Source organism: Baudoinia panamericana (assembly GCF_000338955.1).
Source record: "Baudoinia panamericana UAMH 10762 unplaced genomic scaffold BAUCOscaffold_1, whole genome shotgun sequence".
Lineage (NCBI taxonomy): Eukaryota > Fungi > Ascomycota > Dothideomycetes > Mycosphaerellales > Teratosphaeriaceae > Baudoinia > Baudoinia panamericana.
Genome location: NW_006911257.1, coordinates 983,305 through 997,285, shown reverse-complemented (window position 1 = coordinate 997,285; position 13,981 = coordinate 983,305). Strand labels below are relative to the sequence as shown.

The window sequence follows — 13,981 nt, the reverse complement described above, 5'->3', positions numbered from 1 at the left end:
ATCTACGGCGCTCGCTTTTGGTATTCGAACTCATGCAAGCCAACCATCGATCGTCAAGACCTACTAAGACAACGCACCTCCCGTGCACTCCGCATGATGAGCCAAGATCCTTCCTGCTGTGCCCGCCTGCCATGGAGCTTGCGAAAATGTGCAATAATAACATACCTCGGAAACTAGGAAACTCGCTGGAAAGCATATCGCTAGGTGCTCACGGGTCCCAACTGGTCGTGATCGTGGCGCTAGGGTCCGTAATGTGCTCGACATTGAGCGCCATGAAGCCATTGCCTTTACCGTTTTTCGCAGGCTTACTGGCAGGCTTGACGGGACCGTTCGATTCCATCGGCGTGCTGGTACCGGTGGACCCAGCAACAGAGCCTTTCCTCTTCTGCTGCTTCTTCGGGAGAGCAACGCTCCAGCCGGAATCGGCTTCGCTCTGCTTCAGAGCCATGGCCATCTGCTCCTCCTCAGATAGCTGGTCGTGATCCCGGGTGCCCGGTTCGGCCTCGGTGGTCGTGCTGGTGGCTGCAGTGCTAGCTTCCATACCACCGGTGGAGCTTGCGGTAGACTCGGCGTCGAAAGTGTCTAGGAGCATGCCATTAGCATGGCCATTGACAACCGGAGCTGCATTCCCCAGCCCTGAGGAGGTAGGCTTCGCGTTCCATGCGTTGGTCGCTGGTGGCTTCGACACCGAGATACCGTTCTTCGCCGGCTCGCCACGAGCTTCGCGAGCAGCACGACGCTGCTTCTCCTCAAGACCCTTACGCTCGGCTTCCTGCGCTTCACGTTCGAGTCGGGCTTGCTCCTTCTTCAGCCGGTTTTGACGCTGTCTCTTCGTCTCTTCAACCTCCTCCTTAGCCAGCTTCACAACTCTCTGCTTCTGCGGCTGTGTGGGTGCGGTCAAACGTAGCGTAGATGGACCCTTGCGAGCCGGCTCCAACATGTCTGAAACATCGCCAGCACGTAGCGCCGGAGAGGCAGCGGGTGACATGTCGTCATCTGCATCAGCATCTGTTTGAGATGCAGCAGCAGAAATGACCGGCGTGTCAACGGTGCGGCTTGGCTTCACCGTGCGGGTGCGCTGCTCTTGGTTCTTCGGCCGGGAGAGATCTGCACCCTTTCGTGCTTGCAGCATGCGCTCCGCAAATTGGCGGTTGCTGTTGTCCTCTTTGTAGTCATCTGCTGAACTCTGCGCAGCCACTGTTGGTTGCTCAACCGTCTCTGGTTGATGCTCTCTTGGAGCCTTGCGCTTCCTCGACGTAGCTGCACCCGCACTCTGTGTCGGTGTTTGAGCGCCTTTGGTGCCAGAACTTTCTGCCTTTCTGTTGCCGACGCCATTTCGGACGTGCGACGCAAGTTCGCTGTGTTTGTGGGTAAGTGCAGGAGCGGGCGGGCTCATGTGATTCTTAATGTAAGGCCAGGCATAGTAGACTGAGGCCGGGACGGCGATGGCACCAAAGATGAGCCAGTTTTGGGTGGCCTGCCAGTTGTCCATGCTGGGCTTGTACTGTGTATACGTCAAGTACTTGGACGTGAGATGGATGTCGTAGTAGCGATAGAGCGGCTTCACTGATGACGATGACGGCGGACTGCAGTTGCTAAAGCTGTACGTTTAGTGATGGAGTATGCTGGTAATGCAACTCTTTGTGCTGACAGGAGTCACTGGCGTGCGGTGAGACGCGGTCGTGTTTGGCCTAGGACGCCAATTGCTGGGCGATACAGTGCCTGAATGCTTGGAAGGTCCAAGCAAGGGAGGAAGTGAGCGCTGTCGCGGATATTCCCAGTCAGGTTGCCGACTTAACCGGTCCCGTTTGTCGTATTATTACTCAATAGAATGGCAGGTGCCTGATAAAGTACACAGCTAGACGCCGAAATGGAACGAGTGTAGGGGGAGTATAGGTAGTGAATGTGTTGGCAACCGCACTCCGGTTATGCAGGTTGTGATGCTGCCCAGGAGCTGGCGCAACACGACGTCGCGCACAAATGAAGGACGAGCGTCGTTTCAGTGTGGAGACGCTGCGGCAAGGATCACCACTTTCGGCTCGGATGTCATGTTCGACTCAGCCGACACTCATACGCTCGAGCGGCTACCGGGGATGAGCGTGCTTGAGGCGGATGATACTTCGAACGATGAGCATATCGTGTGTGATCCTTTTAAGAATGCATTCATTCGGAATTGTGAGATGTAATTATGGTACATCGAAGGTTTCGGAAGACGAGTAGGTTTGCCAAGCCAAGCACGAGAGACCTCACTTCTTCGGAACCGAACGCCTGCTTGGTAGTCCTAACACATGCACTGCATAGTCAACACCCACTCGAACATGCATTGCGGGATACGACTGCGTGTGAAGCGGGCATACATCGTATGGCACCATCGTCGTACACACGCGTGAGCAGCGCGTCGCTTAACGGACATCGGGACCTGCATTTTGCGATGTGGGCTACATACGGTTCACTAGCCGCTAATGCTCGCCCATTTAGCCGTGTGTGATCGATCTTATTGGTCATAGCAAACCAGAATGCCAAAAATGGGTGCCTTCCCCGCATTCGTTGCACCCTTGACCACCACGTTCGAAGACGACATGGTAGCGATACTTCAGCAAACACCAATACGATGCCGGCAATCTGCGAAGTCCGGCACCTTATCCGGCGGGATTCGCGTGACACTGAGAAGTATTGGTTCAGCAAACCGGGGCCTGTCCGGCTTTCTCTGTTCAACGCTTACCCTCAACTCTCATGTTATCGATTACTTGATTGCGCCGGAGGCCAGATTGGAACCTCCACGGCCTTTCTTCGGCGATCTTGCCTTGCTCTATATTTTTCTTTTCTGAACGGAAGCAGAAAATGGTCGCTTAGCTCAGTTGGTTAGAGCGTGGTGCTAATACCTGTTGTATATCTCAAACGCCAAGGTCGCGAGTTCGACCCTCGTAGTGACCACACATACGTTGTGTTTTTGCGTGTTAGAGGCTTTTTTTGGGGTCTATATCGACCGTGTTCGAGGGTAGCGAGCAGTTGAGACGGATATTCCCAATTTGGCAGTTGCGGGATGGCCCGTGCTCGCTGAAAGCCTGATTACTAACCTGGCGACTCCTCTGAATCTGAATTTGAGCGTCACTCACCCCAATGCGGTTGAAGGTACAACCAAAACTTGGATACATACGGAAGTGTAGCAGCGGTATTAAGCTCTGTAGCTTACGGACTTCTATATCAAGATTCCTGAACACAAGGCGATGGCGTCGCTGACAAGCTATCGTGGAGTGTCACTGAACTCAAAAACTACCGAATCTGTAACATCTACTATATAGGCGAGGATATTGCAGACAGGTAAAAGATTGGCACCCGTCCGTCGATGCATATCATTTAACGCGACTCCAAGCTCAACCATGCGTGATTTTCGTAACAGTGCCATCTTCCGAGGTGTGTATATTCATTCTTGGCCTCAAGTTAGTTACGTACAGCCAAAACGGCTTATCATCAATACACATACCTTTCAGGCTTGTGGTCCATCGACATCATATCACCTTCCTTTACCACCCGGTGCTCCTTTGGTAGGTCTGTCTTTGCAAAGGTCTGCGATGCTCGTTAGTATTGCATTCATGAACAAGGGGGACATCAAAGCACACGGTCTCGTTGGAAGCATCGCCGAGCTTCTTGCCCATAAGCTTGTTCATCCAGTCGGAAGACTTATCGCCATCCTTTGACATCAATCCTGGTACGACGAGAGGCATCTTGGTATGGCGTGAATGGTAGGTTTGATTTGTGTCAAGTTGTTGCAGGTCGCGATCTCAAGCAGCGCGTTGAGTGTATCGAAGCGGCGATGTCCACAAGGTCACACGAGCATGGAAGTCACGAAAAGTGGACCCCTGACGTACTTTCTTCGCCGTAGGAATTTGGCTGCCTAGAGTTGACACTTTTTTGTGGTGCATTACACTTCCTGAACAAGTCACACTCAGCGAAACTTCTGCAGTAACACTGTCATTCACAAAGTGCAACGCAGTCGACTAGTTATGCGGCGTCGAATGCAGCGCCATGCAGTCGTCTATCATCAGAGTAATCGTAAAGGCATCAATGGCTGCTCATGCTCCATCCCGCTCGCTGCTGTGGTATCATATGTAACCTCCGTTTGTCCCGAATCCCACTTTGCAAATCATGCTACGTCGTGGTGTCGTACCCAAAACACATGCTCCTGACGCCTCTATGCTCCTCATAATTACCTGCCACTTGTCATTCCCGATGCGCAGGCCCCATCGGATCCCACCCAGCGACACTGTCGGCAATTTCATGCGCTTGCCGACCAAAACGCGCCTACGCAATGACAGACAGCACTGTCAGCGGCTTCCCACGCAGCAGCAAGGAGTATGCTAACCTAGCGACCTTCCTGTCTCGGCGCATACGGATTGCCGCTCTGATCCGGTTGAGGCCTCTGCCCGCCACCTCCCCCGCCGCCACCACCGCCGCCTTGTTGCGGCTGAGACATCTGCGGCTGAGGCATCTGAAGCGCAGGCGGGTACATGGGCATTTGCGGCATCTGCCCGTTAGACATCCCGTAGGCCATCATGGGATTCTGGCCCCACATTTGCATCATGCGGTCTTGCCGCTCCTGCTCCTCTTGCTTCTGCTTCGCCTCGCGCTTCTTCGTTCGTTCGCGCTTGCGCTTCTCAATTTCGTGGATCTCGCGCCTAAGCAAGAGCAATGGTTAGCAAGTCACCTTCCGAATCTGAACGATAGGGATATGATACCTCTGTTCGTTCATTTCTTTCCACTCGGAGAAAGCACCCTTGATACCCAGCGCTGCAATACCGACAGCCGCAGCGTCTTGAACCCAGGCTTTCGTTTGCTTCTTCCGCGCTTCCTCAGGAGTCATTTCACCCTCTGCCACAAGTCGATGCCGCTTCTCGTGTGCTTCCATACTGGAATAGACACCGTGGGCGGCGTGAATGGTAGCGATAGTAGCCAGTCCCGCCGTCAACAGCTCCTTCCCTCGCATATGCTTGCGCTTGTTCTCCATGTCGGTAGTACTACTACTTTCACTTTCCTCGCGCTTCGCATCGGCACGCTGCTCGTCACGCTGCTCACCATCTCGTGCACCCCCGCCACCGTTCCCGTTTCCATTGCCGTTTCCGTTAGCTTGGCTACTCATATCGCGATCGCGATCGCGACGTCCGCCGCGTCCGGTAGCTCCGCTGCGACGAGAGCTCCGATCGTCCATATCTGAAGGCGGTGAGCGACGCATATCTCGGCGACGGTTGCGGGAGGGGACATACGAGTCTGCGCTCGAAGAAGAAGGTGAGCGGCGTCTGCGAGATTTCGAGCGCACGCGGTCATAGATTGCCTTGCCAGCGGCTGCGACCGCGCCACCCGCCAGCAAGCCCTTTATTGCGCCCCCGCCGCCTCCATCGCCGGCTTCCGTAGGACCACGAGACGCCGAGCGACCACGTAAGCGATCGATAATACTGCGGCTTCGAGAACGAGGCGCGGCGTCCGGAGAGTAAGCACGGTCACGCCCACGGGATTTGGAAACGGGTCCGTTGGCAACATGATTGATAGCAAGACCGCCTAACACGGCTTCCGCCAAGTGGCGCTTGCTCTTCTCGTCCGGGTTGCGATCTAGCAGCCCGTCGATACCACCAGCGCTGAATGCAGCAGTAGCAATGCGTTTTCCTTTGTCGCCTGTCCACGGTCCGGGCTCCTTGCGCGCACGGAACGCTTCCACAGCACCAGCAATAAGCGCAGCTTGTGCAGCTTGCGCCCACTTTCGCTCAGTCTGCTTGCGATCACTCGGCCGAGAGCGGCTGCGGTCATTGTCGTCAGAGTCATACCGGCGGCTACGTGCGCGTGAGCGTGATCTGGTCGAGCGACGATCAGGCGAATCGTCGCGATCCTTCTTGCCGAGAAACGCGCCGGCTAGACCGCCGAGACCTAGGCCTTCCAGAGCTTCGCCAATACCAGACTTTTTGCGCTCGCGGCGCGGCGGCGAGTCGGAGTAGTCGGACTCGTAGTCGCGGTCATTGGGCCGGCGCCTGTCGCGGTCTCTCCGACGCCCTGCAGCATATCCGGCAGCGGCTCCACCAGCGGCACCATACGCGGTAGATCTGTCATTGTCATAGTAGTCGTCGTAATCGCCATACCGACTACCACGTGCGCTCTGGGCGCGACGACGCGGCGGAGCATCGTAGTCGGAGTCTCGGGACCGGCGATAGTCCCGTCCTGGTGGTGGGAAATCACGCGGGATGTCCTCAACGCTGTCATCTTCCCGTCCACGAAAGACGAGGTCGCGTGGACCGGGTCCCTTGCCGCGCTCAATGTACGTCTCCTCCCTCACGTACTCCGGCTCGTCGCGCTCACGCGGTCGTGTGCGGCTGTCGCCGTATTAGCAAAGGCATATTCTCATGAAGAGAGTGAAGCATCGGCTTACACGCTGTGATAGCGGCGGGGCTCATCGTCGGTATATCTTGACGCCGCGTAGCTCGACATGATGGATGGCGGTGTCTAAGACACAGTCTGCTACGGTTGCAACGGCTCGGTTTAGGTTGAGAAAGGAAGCTGATTAGGTTTACACAGGGTCGCGAAGTCTGTTCGGCTTAGGTGGGACGGAGTGACTTGGCAGTGGTAGAGTGGTGGGGCGGTACAGCCACTCCGCGCCTCTACCTGCTACCGCCTTGGCTGGTGACGTCGAGTTAGTGTTCGCCGATGAGTGGACGGATTGATGTGAAGATTCGTGATGGATGAGGTGGCGATCAGCGTGGAGTTGCGCTGGTCGGAGAAAGAGAGAGTAGGCGAGCAAGCGCATGTCCCGCAAGGCAGGTGAGGCTTGGTGCAGGGAAGGAACGTCGCGCAGAGGCTTGTTTGCAATGCACGTTGACGCAATACTGGCCCGTGCACGAAACAAATGCTGCCCGACGAGCGCCGCCGGTGTCTTGGAGACGTTTCAGATCAAACTATGACGAGGAGCTTATCCGTGTGGCAGCACATGGGGGAGAGCTCAGTATGCACAAAGGTTCTATATGAGACGGTCACGGGGAAACAACCACTATGTCTCGGCAAGTGCTGCGTGCTTGCCGAATGGCGAAAACATGCTCACAAGTCCACTCGAGCCGAACGGCGGCTAGGAAGGCAGGGACTCGCACTGGCGATAATGAGATGAGAGCTACGGCGATCTCGAAGGGTCTCAGTAGTCCTTCAATCGAACTGACGATCCAATGGCGTAACTCTTTGCCGTCCGTACTGTCGGAAAACATGACTCTGTCAGATTGCTGATCTCGCAACGGTTCTGCCCAAGCTGCATATGCTTTGCGTCTGTCGGCAGGTATATGAGTCTGGCCGAGACCCATCCACCCCATCCGTATGTGCATGTGTTGGCGACCATGTCCGACGCCGACGGGTTTCCACAATACCGTAGAGACATACAGTACTCAGATGACTCGATCGCGAACACGTTGGAGCTTTGCATACCGCGGCCTACAACACACGACCCGAAGCAGGTATGGGTGGTCTTCATCCACGGTGGTGCATGGCGAGATCCGGAGATAGACTCGTCGTCATTTCGCAAGGCACAGGAACTCCTCCTACGATCGCCGGTGGCGGAGAGCATCGCAGGCCTGGCATCGATCAACTACCGGCTCTCGCCTTACCCTTCACATCCACAGAGCCCGTCCAACCCATCGGATCCGGCTAGGAACGCGAGACATCCGGACCACATCAACGACATCCTTGCAGCGCTCCTTCACCTTCAGGAGACTTTCCGCTTTGATGATCGATACGTGCTAGTGGGCCATTCCTGCGGAGCGACGTTGGCATTGCAAGTAGCGATGAAGCGATACTGGGGTGCTCAGTATGAGTCGACGTTTGCACTCGAGCTCAATGTCGTTCCACCCGTAGCAATCCTTGGAGTCGAAGGCGTGTACGATCTACCAGCGCTTGTCAGTGATCACAGTGACCAACTGATCTACCGGGACTTTGTCAAAAACGCGTTCGGATCGGATGAAGCAACATGGGCTGCAGCCAGTCCCGCCAGGTATGTCGACTTCGAAGACAGCTGGCCAGATGGCAGGTTGGTCGTCCTGGCACATTCACTCGAGGACGAGCTCGTAGAGTTTGAGCAACCGGACCTTCAACGCCACCTTTTGGAGCGGCAAGGGTGGTCTACCGAGCCAGGGGACCGACAACTTCGAGTGGTTGACCTCCACGGCACGCATGATGGAGTCTGGCAGGACGGCACAGAGTTGGCTCGCGCGATCGAGACGACGGTGCAGTCTGTGCAGACTATGCTCTAGAGATTCTGCTTTGAATGATACCCACAGAGTCTACATGGCCACGTATTCCTCAATGGAGTGCATCAAGCAATCCTCAACGCGCTGCCACAAGGACTCAGTCTCATGAAGCAAGCGCGCCGAGCAACATGCTTGCCACGACCACCATGGCAGCCGTTACCGCTATCTGCGGAACATCAGCCGCAAAGTCGCTCGCTGCCCCAGTGTAAGGTGTAATCGTCGCTGTCGGGGCGGTAAAAGTCACGTTCGTCCCGTTGGTGGAAGAGTTGCTGCCCAAAATCGGTACAGTGATGTTGAATTGAGCGCAGACTTGGCCGAAAAGGTAGGTAAACGCTGTCTCCGGTTAGCAAAGAACAAGCGTCCGGTACGGTAGGATTGACATACTGTAGATGCTAGCACTCGGGTTGACGCAAGTCCGATCCGCGCACTGTGTTATGTTCGACAGGATGCCATTCTGGCGCACGCAGTGACAGTATTGATCCGCGTTTGTGCAGTTGACGGAGGCTATGGCAGCTGGGTCGCAGCTGGCCTATGCCACATCAGTTATTGCTGGCATGACTACTACATTGAGACACACGTACGACGCAAGCTGGGATTTGCGTTGCTTGAGGTCCGACTTGTGCACGGGCAATGACCAGTAGAAGACACGCCAGCAGCACCGCTACCCGTAGGGGTGTTTTCATAGTGAAGTGGGACGACCAGGATGCATAGATGTAGGCGTTATGGAGACGAACGATTGGAGACGCAAACTTATATACTATCGACAGTGTAGCAACGCAGAACCCGACTGGATGGGGTTCGTAGGGTATAGGATCCCAAACTTTCTCAAGTGCGAGTTTCCTTGTGGTTAAGCACTAACTTGGAAATGTTGTTGGGGGCCAAACGGAAGCTGAAATTTAGCGACGCTGCGCACCATCGGCTGCCGTGTGGGTGAAAACCTTGTGAGCTTCTTTGGACGATCACGCACCGTTCTGGTTTGCACCCTGTGAATAACTTACCAAACTACTGTCGGAGTGCAACAAAACCATAGGTTTCGTCCCCAAGCGCATGCAGCGCACAATTAGTCGATCGTGATAAGAGACTGCGCCCCAGAGCGTGTTGCATGTGCTTTCAGTTGACGTCCGCCTCTAGAAGTCGCTGATGGCGGGACACATGTGATAGATATAAAGTGCAGGTGCTGGCATGGGCCCAAGTCCCACGAGCAGCTTCGCCAGTACGGAGCGATCATGGTACTCTCGTCGGCGATAGTGGCTGACTTGCGGTCGACATTGGTGGTGACAACGGAATACACTTCTCCACGTCCATAAGCGACTGATCTGACCGGTCCATCTTGACGCGCTTATCGAGTTGAGCATTTTGATCTGCTTCTTCATCCCGCTGCCGCTTCGCTGTGGGGATTCGTCTCCGCTCCCGCCAGCGCCGCTGGATTTTCTTGATGGACACCACAACTCGAGCATAGTTCGACATGCGGCTGCTTGATCTGAATTCCACCCACTCGATACCGCTAATGCCAAGATTCGCACTGACAGCACCGATTGCAAGCTTGTCCGCAAGACTTGTTACCTGCTTCTTGTTCAGAGAAGCAACACCGTTGAAACAGAGTCGAATTGTTAGGTGTGCGGCCTGGCGAGCTGCTACTGGACTCTCCGGTGGTTGAACAGGATTGAGAGGTGCTAACCGGATATGTCTATGACTGTCTCTAGGATTTCGTGGGAAAAGGTGTGAGTACTGATTCTCCGGCGTGCCATGATCCGATTGTTGAGCTCATAAGTTGAGAACGAGGCTTAATCGGGCTTCTCAGCCGACGCTTTGAGCACGTCAATGAGCGCTCTAGTGAACGACAACGGACCTGGTGCCTCGGTGGCTTTCTTTCTGGGTGTTGCAGCAAGGACCTCATAGGTCCGTGCATCCTCCGCCGGCTTACCCTTCATGATGCTGCCGGCGCAACAGCAGTCTAAGATGGTAAGGACATCAGCATGCGCCTCGTTGACCAGACTTTCTTCGGCCCTCTTCCAGTTCGCACTTGCATTGAACAAGGCCAAGAAATCAGAATATCCCATTTGCCGTTCACTGTGCACATCACATGTCAACATTACGAGCGTAAGATGGAGAAGCGATTCCAAACTCACCCAATGATGGTCAATCCATCTGCGCCACTATCTCTGCCATGGCCGGTGTAGTACACAATAAGCAGGTTTGAGTGATGCGGACCTTCATTTTCCAGGACGAATTGGTCAATGCCACTCCGTAGCTTGAGTTGTGGGTTGATCTTGTCGTCCAAAATCAACGTCTTAGTCTTGAAGTGATACTGATTGGTGAACACATCTTGCAAATCGCGTATCTGGGGACGGTTAACAGTCACACCAGGACAGCGCGCAGTTGCACGTACCTCGTCCCCGCAAGGAAGCTGGGTGTCCAGATAATCGGCCCAGTGAACAATGAGCGCGGCGACCTTGCGGTATGTGTAGGGTACTTGGAGCTTCTTGCAAACAGCAGTATCCCAAACCACCTGCATATGTTGGTTTGGTTACTGGTGTTGTTGGTGTGCTTCGAGAACAGTCCGTGTGGTCCTTATCACCAGCCTTAGCCTTTCCGGATGACAGCACCAAGTTGCCTCCACAGCCGTTGTACTCCTTTGATTGTGTCTCAGTTGCAGCCATTGTGTTTGCGACCTACCGGGAGAGGTAAGTTAGTGGCAAGCGACAAGCAACTGTAAGCAGATGAGCGGCGCGAAAGCTTTGGAAGATATAAGGTGCAGCTTTACTAGGCACAACGGCCACGCGTGGGGATTGAGAGATACTGGGAGTACGGCACGAGTCATCAGCGGCAGCTCTTGAACCATCAAAGCCTCGAAGCCACCGCCCCTGCCCGGCTGTAAAGCGCCATTGCTTGCTTCGCCTTGTTGCCTTGCCGCCCGCGCTATGATGAATGCATGAAATTGTTGAAGGCATCTTGATTTGGCGAGGAAGGTACTTCACCCTTGGCGTGCTCTCAGGATCGGCAATTATCCGCTGCTTTCATCTTGACAAAAGCCTCCCGGCAAACGTTGCTTGTTGCACATATAAATAATGCCCGCGGTGTCCTTACCTCAGCCTCTCAGAAGCAAACTGCATCTTGTTCCTATCGAAACGTCGTTCTCGCTTACAAATTGCACGCCAGACCACAAACAGGTCAGTGTAGCGCGATGCATGCCAACTGGGGCTACTGATGGGCGACAGCTGACCGGTTCCTCAGCCTGATTTGCCTCAGGCAAAGGAAACAACGGACCAGGAGAAGAGCTACCGTGTGCCGTGGAGCGAAAGTGCTCCTGTAAGTGCTCCTCCATCTGCTGTCAGTCAGCAAGCAGGATGTGCTGATGATATGCAAAGGTCGAAGCTGAGTTCGAAGTCAACGACCGTGTCCGTACGGTCGACAGCAGCGGCAGGCCGCAGTACTGTAAGGTCTCTAAACGCGAGTACAGGAACGGCTTTTGGAGGTACAAGCTGAAGATCGAGTCGACCGGCAGACCGTACAGCAATGGGGCGTGGATCAAGGAAGGAGACGTTACTAGTAACGAGGGAGCTCCAGTCCACGTGGTGGAACCTGCAAGCCACCAATACGTTGGCATGCATTGCGCCCCACGCCCCATCTCAGGCTTGAAGCTTATCGGCTGGCAACTGCTTCACCGGCGTACGAGGGCGTACCATTGCTGTGATGCTGGTCCTGGACTAGATTAGAATCCACGGTTAGCGGTCGTCATGAACAAAAAGAAGCGATCGACCGTGCTTTACATCTGAGTCAGTCCTGGCCGAAACTGCTGGAATGCAAGTTTACACTAGGCTAGTTTTACGAGATGTCGGACGATGCTATCAAGTCCAAAATTCATGAGAAGCCCGATGAGCCTCTGTCGCCAGATAGTGCAAATACACCAGGCGATGTCGAGTCCGGAAAGCTTTCAGAGCGGAAGAGTACGTTCGATGAGTCCGTTTCTGAATCATCATTGATGTCGAGGTCTCGATACAGACATGTGGCTGCTCCGTATTCTCTTGAAGAGCTCGGCCGACGGTGATCGACAATTGCGGCCACCGGATCAGTATACGTCATTGCCAATACCTTGTATGTTGACTAGATAGATGATTAATGCTAGTGTTCACCTGACCGCTAGTAGTGAACCACAGCTCCAAAGGCTATGATCAGGTAGCTGTGTTCCAAGCCAGCGACCGGAACTTCTTGCAATACCGCGGCTTTGGGGTTCTACACTGTCGGGTATTGTCAGTGCTGGAGAACGAACTGAGTCTCCTAGGTCTGGGACTGGAGAAGCACAATGCCTGGGATCGAGGCCACGGTAAGGATGCCAAGCTGGAGAACCAATGGAGGGATGAAATTCAGTCGCCAAAGGACTTCGCAGCAGGGTTCTATCCGCCTGACATAAAATGCACTCATCCAGATCTCCTGCGCAAACTGTGCAGCAAGTTGATTCAGTACGGTGAGTATGCGAAGATTGTGGTAGATGTGACCAGTGTTGACAGTAGTGAGATGAGTTACTGCTCAAAACTAAAGAAACCATGGCTTTGCAACGACCGGCCAATCGGGACTATGAGACCGTTCGCACGTGGTTCCGCGACCATGAGCCAGTCATACAGAAGGAAGCAGCTTTTATTCGTTGGAAAGAAGACATCGTCACTCTTCGTAATAGGCGGGAGAGCTCAGGCTTCGACGGATTCATCGAACATTGTCTTTCCGGACTCGATGGCTTTCGTCGCAAGTGCTTCGGGCGGAGCTGGATTCAGGTAAGCAAGCAAGAGCAGCGTTTCATGCCTTACTCGACTGTTCCACTGGCTCGCTTACTCGATGCTGCAGAATATGTCCCTGACGGCGGAACTGCGCAAGAAGTGCACAGATGGCGATATCCACTATTTCTCGCCAGCCCGGGTCGATGCGCTCGTCAACATCATTATCACTATTGCAGTATTTGCCTTGCCCGTGTTGCCTGTTGTAATCCTGTACAAAGTCATGAACATGGGCCGCCGGCAGAGTCCGCTAGATGCGATTGGCGTGTTGATCGTGTTGATATTCGGCATGGCGATCTCGTCGCTAACCACTGCGAAAAGGGCTGAGCTCTTTGGCGCATCGGCGGCTTATTGTGGCATCCTTGTGGTGTTTCTCGGAAACACTGGGATCAATCAGTAAAGATCGTGGCCGGTCATGGTCGGTAGAGCAGCGATGAGTAGTGAGACGTCCAGCGGAGTTGTGTGTACCGAGCCTAGCCCCTTGACTACCCGGGTAGGACATCTGGGCTGCAGTGGAGCACTACATGGAGCAATTGTAACACATGAGAAGGAAGTCAGCTGAATTGTAAAGGAACCGGCGCGAGAGCGCCAAGCGGTGTCTCCGGTGTCATGCAAAGGACTCGTAGACTTGCCAAGACAGCACTTCACACTTGCTGGCCCCAGGTAGGTTCCTTCACATAACTCCAGGACTTGCTCCTTCTTTCAATCGTATCATGCACCTGCATCGCTGGTAGTCAGATAATTTGGGTACTGCGAATCCGAATAATATCTGTTACGACTTACAGTCGATGCACAATCTACAATCTACCTGCGTCCTCCACTGCCCGCTACGCAACGATAAGGACGAGCGCGCGAGGCTGCACAGATCGACGCTGATAAGGAGTCAGTACTGGTCCCGAGTCTCTTGAAGTGCGACCTGTCGTATTGAAAGCTATTCCGTTCGTT

General features: G+C 54.4%; 6 protein-coding genes and 1 non-coding gene across 7 annotated transcripts; 3 read left to right on the top strand and 4 right to left on the bottom strand.

Annotated features, from left to right (window-relative positions):
• Positions 1–208: 208 nt before the first annotated feature.
• BAUCODRAFT_20839 (uncharacterized protein) lies at positions 209–1,492 on the bottom strand (the record flags this gene model as incomplete). Its single annotated transcript, XM_007673810.1, has 1 exon — positions 209–1,492. One exon carries the CDS (start codon positions 1,490–1,492, stop codon positions 209–211), a length of 1,284 nt encoding a protein of 427 aa, XP_007672000.1.
• Positions 1,493–2,843: 1,351 nt separating this feature from the next.
• BAUCODRAFT_t3 lies at positions 2,844–2,934 on the top strand. Its single transcript has one exon. It is a non-coding gene; the product is annotated as a tRNA-Ile (tRNA).
• Positions 2,935–3,170: 236 nt separating this feature from the next.
• BAUCODRAFT_29195 (uncharacterized protein) lies at positions 3,171–3,825 on the bottom strand. Its single transcript, XM_007673809.1, has 3 exons — positions 3,621–3,825; positions 3,485–3,567; positions 3,171–3,429 (listed from the first exon to the last, which is right to left on the bottom strand). The coding sequence occupies exons 1-3, from the start codon at positions 3,723–3,725 to the stop codon at positions 3,375–3,377; spliced, it is 243 nt and encodes an 80-aa protein (XP_007671999.1). The 5' UTR covers positions 3,726–3,825; the 3' UTR covers positions 3,171–3,374.
• Positions 3,826–4,362: 537 nt separating this feature from the next.
• On the bottom strand, positions 4,363–6,803 carry BAUCODRAFT_29194 (uncharacterized protein; the record flags this gene model as incomplete). Its single annotated transcript, XM_007673808.1, has 3 exons — positions 6,413–6,803; positions 4,737–6,356; positions 4,363–4,676 (listed from the first exon to the last, which is right to left on the bottom strand). The coding sequence occupies exons 1-3, from the start codon at positions 6,469–6,471 to the stop codon at positions 4,364–4,366; spliced, it is 1,992 nt and encodes a 663-aa protein (XP_007671998.1). The 5' UTR covers positions 6,472–6,803.
• Positions 6,804–6,941: 138 nt separating this feature from the next.
• BAUCODRAFT_29193 (uncharacterized protein) lies at positions 6,942–8,742 on the top strand. The gene is made up of 2 exons (XM_007673807.1): positions 6,942–8,589; positions 8,657–8,742. Exon 1 carries the CDS (start codon positions 7,362–7,364, stop codon positions 8,268–8,270), a length of 909 nt encoding a protein of 302 aa, XP_007671997.1. The 5' UTR covers positions 6,942–7,361; the 3' UTR covers positions 8,271–8,589; positions 8,657–8,742.
• Positions 8,743–10,051: 1,309 nt separating this feature from the next.
• On the bottom strand, positions 10,052–10,927 carry BAUCODRAFT_118540 (uncharacterized protein; the record flags this gene model as incomplete). The annotated part of the gene is made up of 4 exons (XM_007673806.1): positions 10,052–10,337; positions 10,397–10,608; positions 10,657–10,776; positions 10,799–10,927. The coding sequence occupies 4 exons, from the start codon at positions 10,925–10,927 to the stop codon at positions 10,052–10,054; spliced, it is 747 nt and encodes a 248-aa protein (XP_007671996.1).
• Positions 10,928–11,276: 349 nt separating this feature from the next.
• On the top strand, positions 11,277–13,574 carry BAUCODRAFT_153226 (uncharacterized protein). The gene is made up of 8 exons (XM_007673805.1): positions 11,277–11,437; positions 11,502–11,576; positions 11,636–11,866; positions 12,091–12,214; positions 12,270–12,362; positions 12,415–12,732; positions 12,783–13,036; positions 13,107–13,574. Exons 1-8 carry the CDS (start codon positions 11,336–11,338, stop codon positions 13,434–13,436), a joined length of 1,527 nt encoding a protein of 508 aa, XP_007671995.1. The 5' UTR covers positions 11,277–11,335; the 3' UTR covers positions 13,437–13,574.
• The last annotated feature ends 407 nt before the right edge of the window (positions 13,575–13,981 follow it).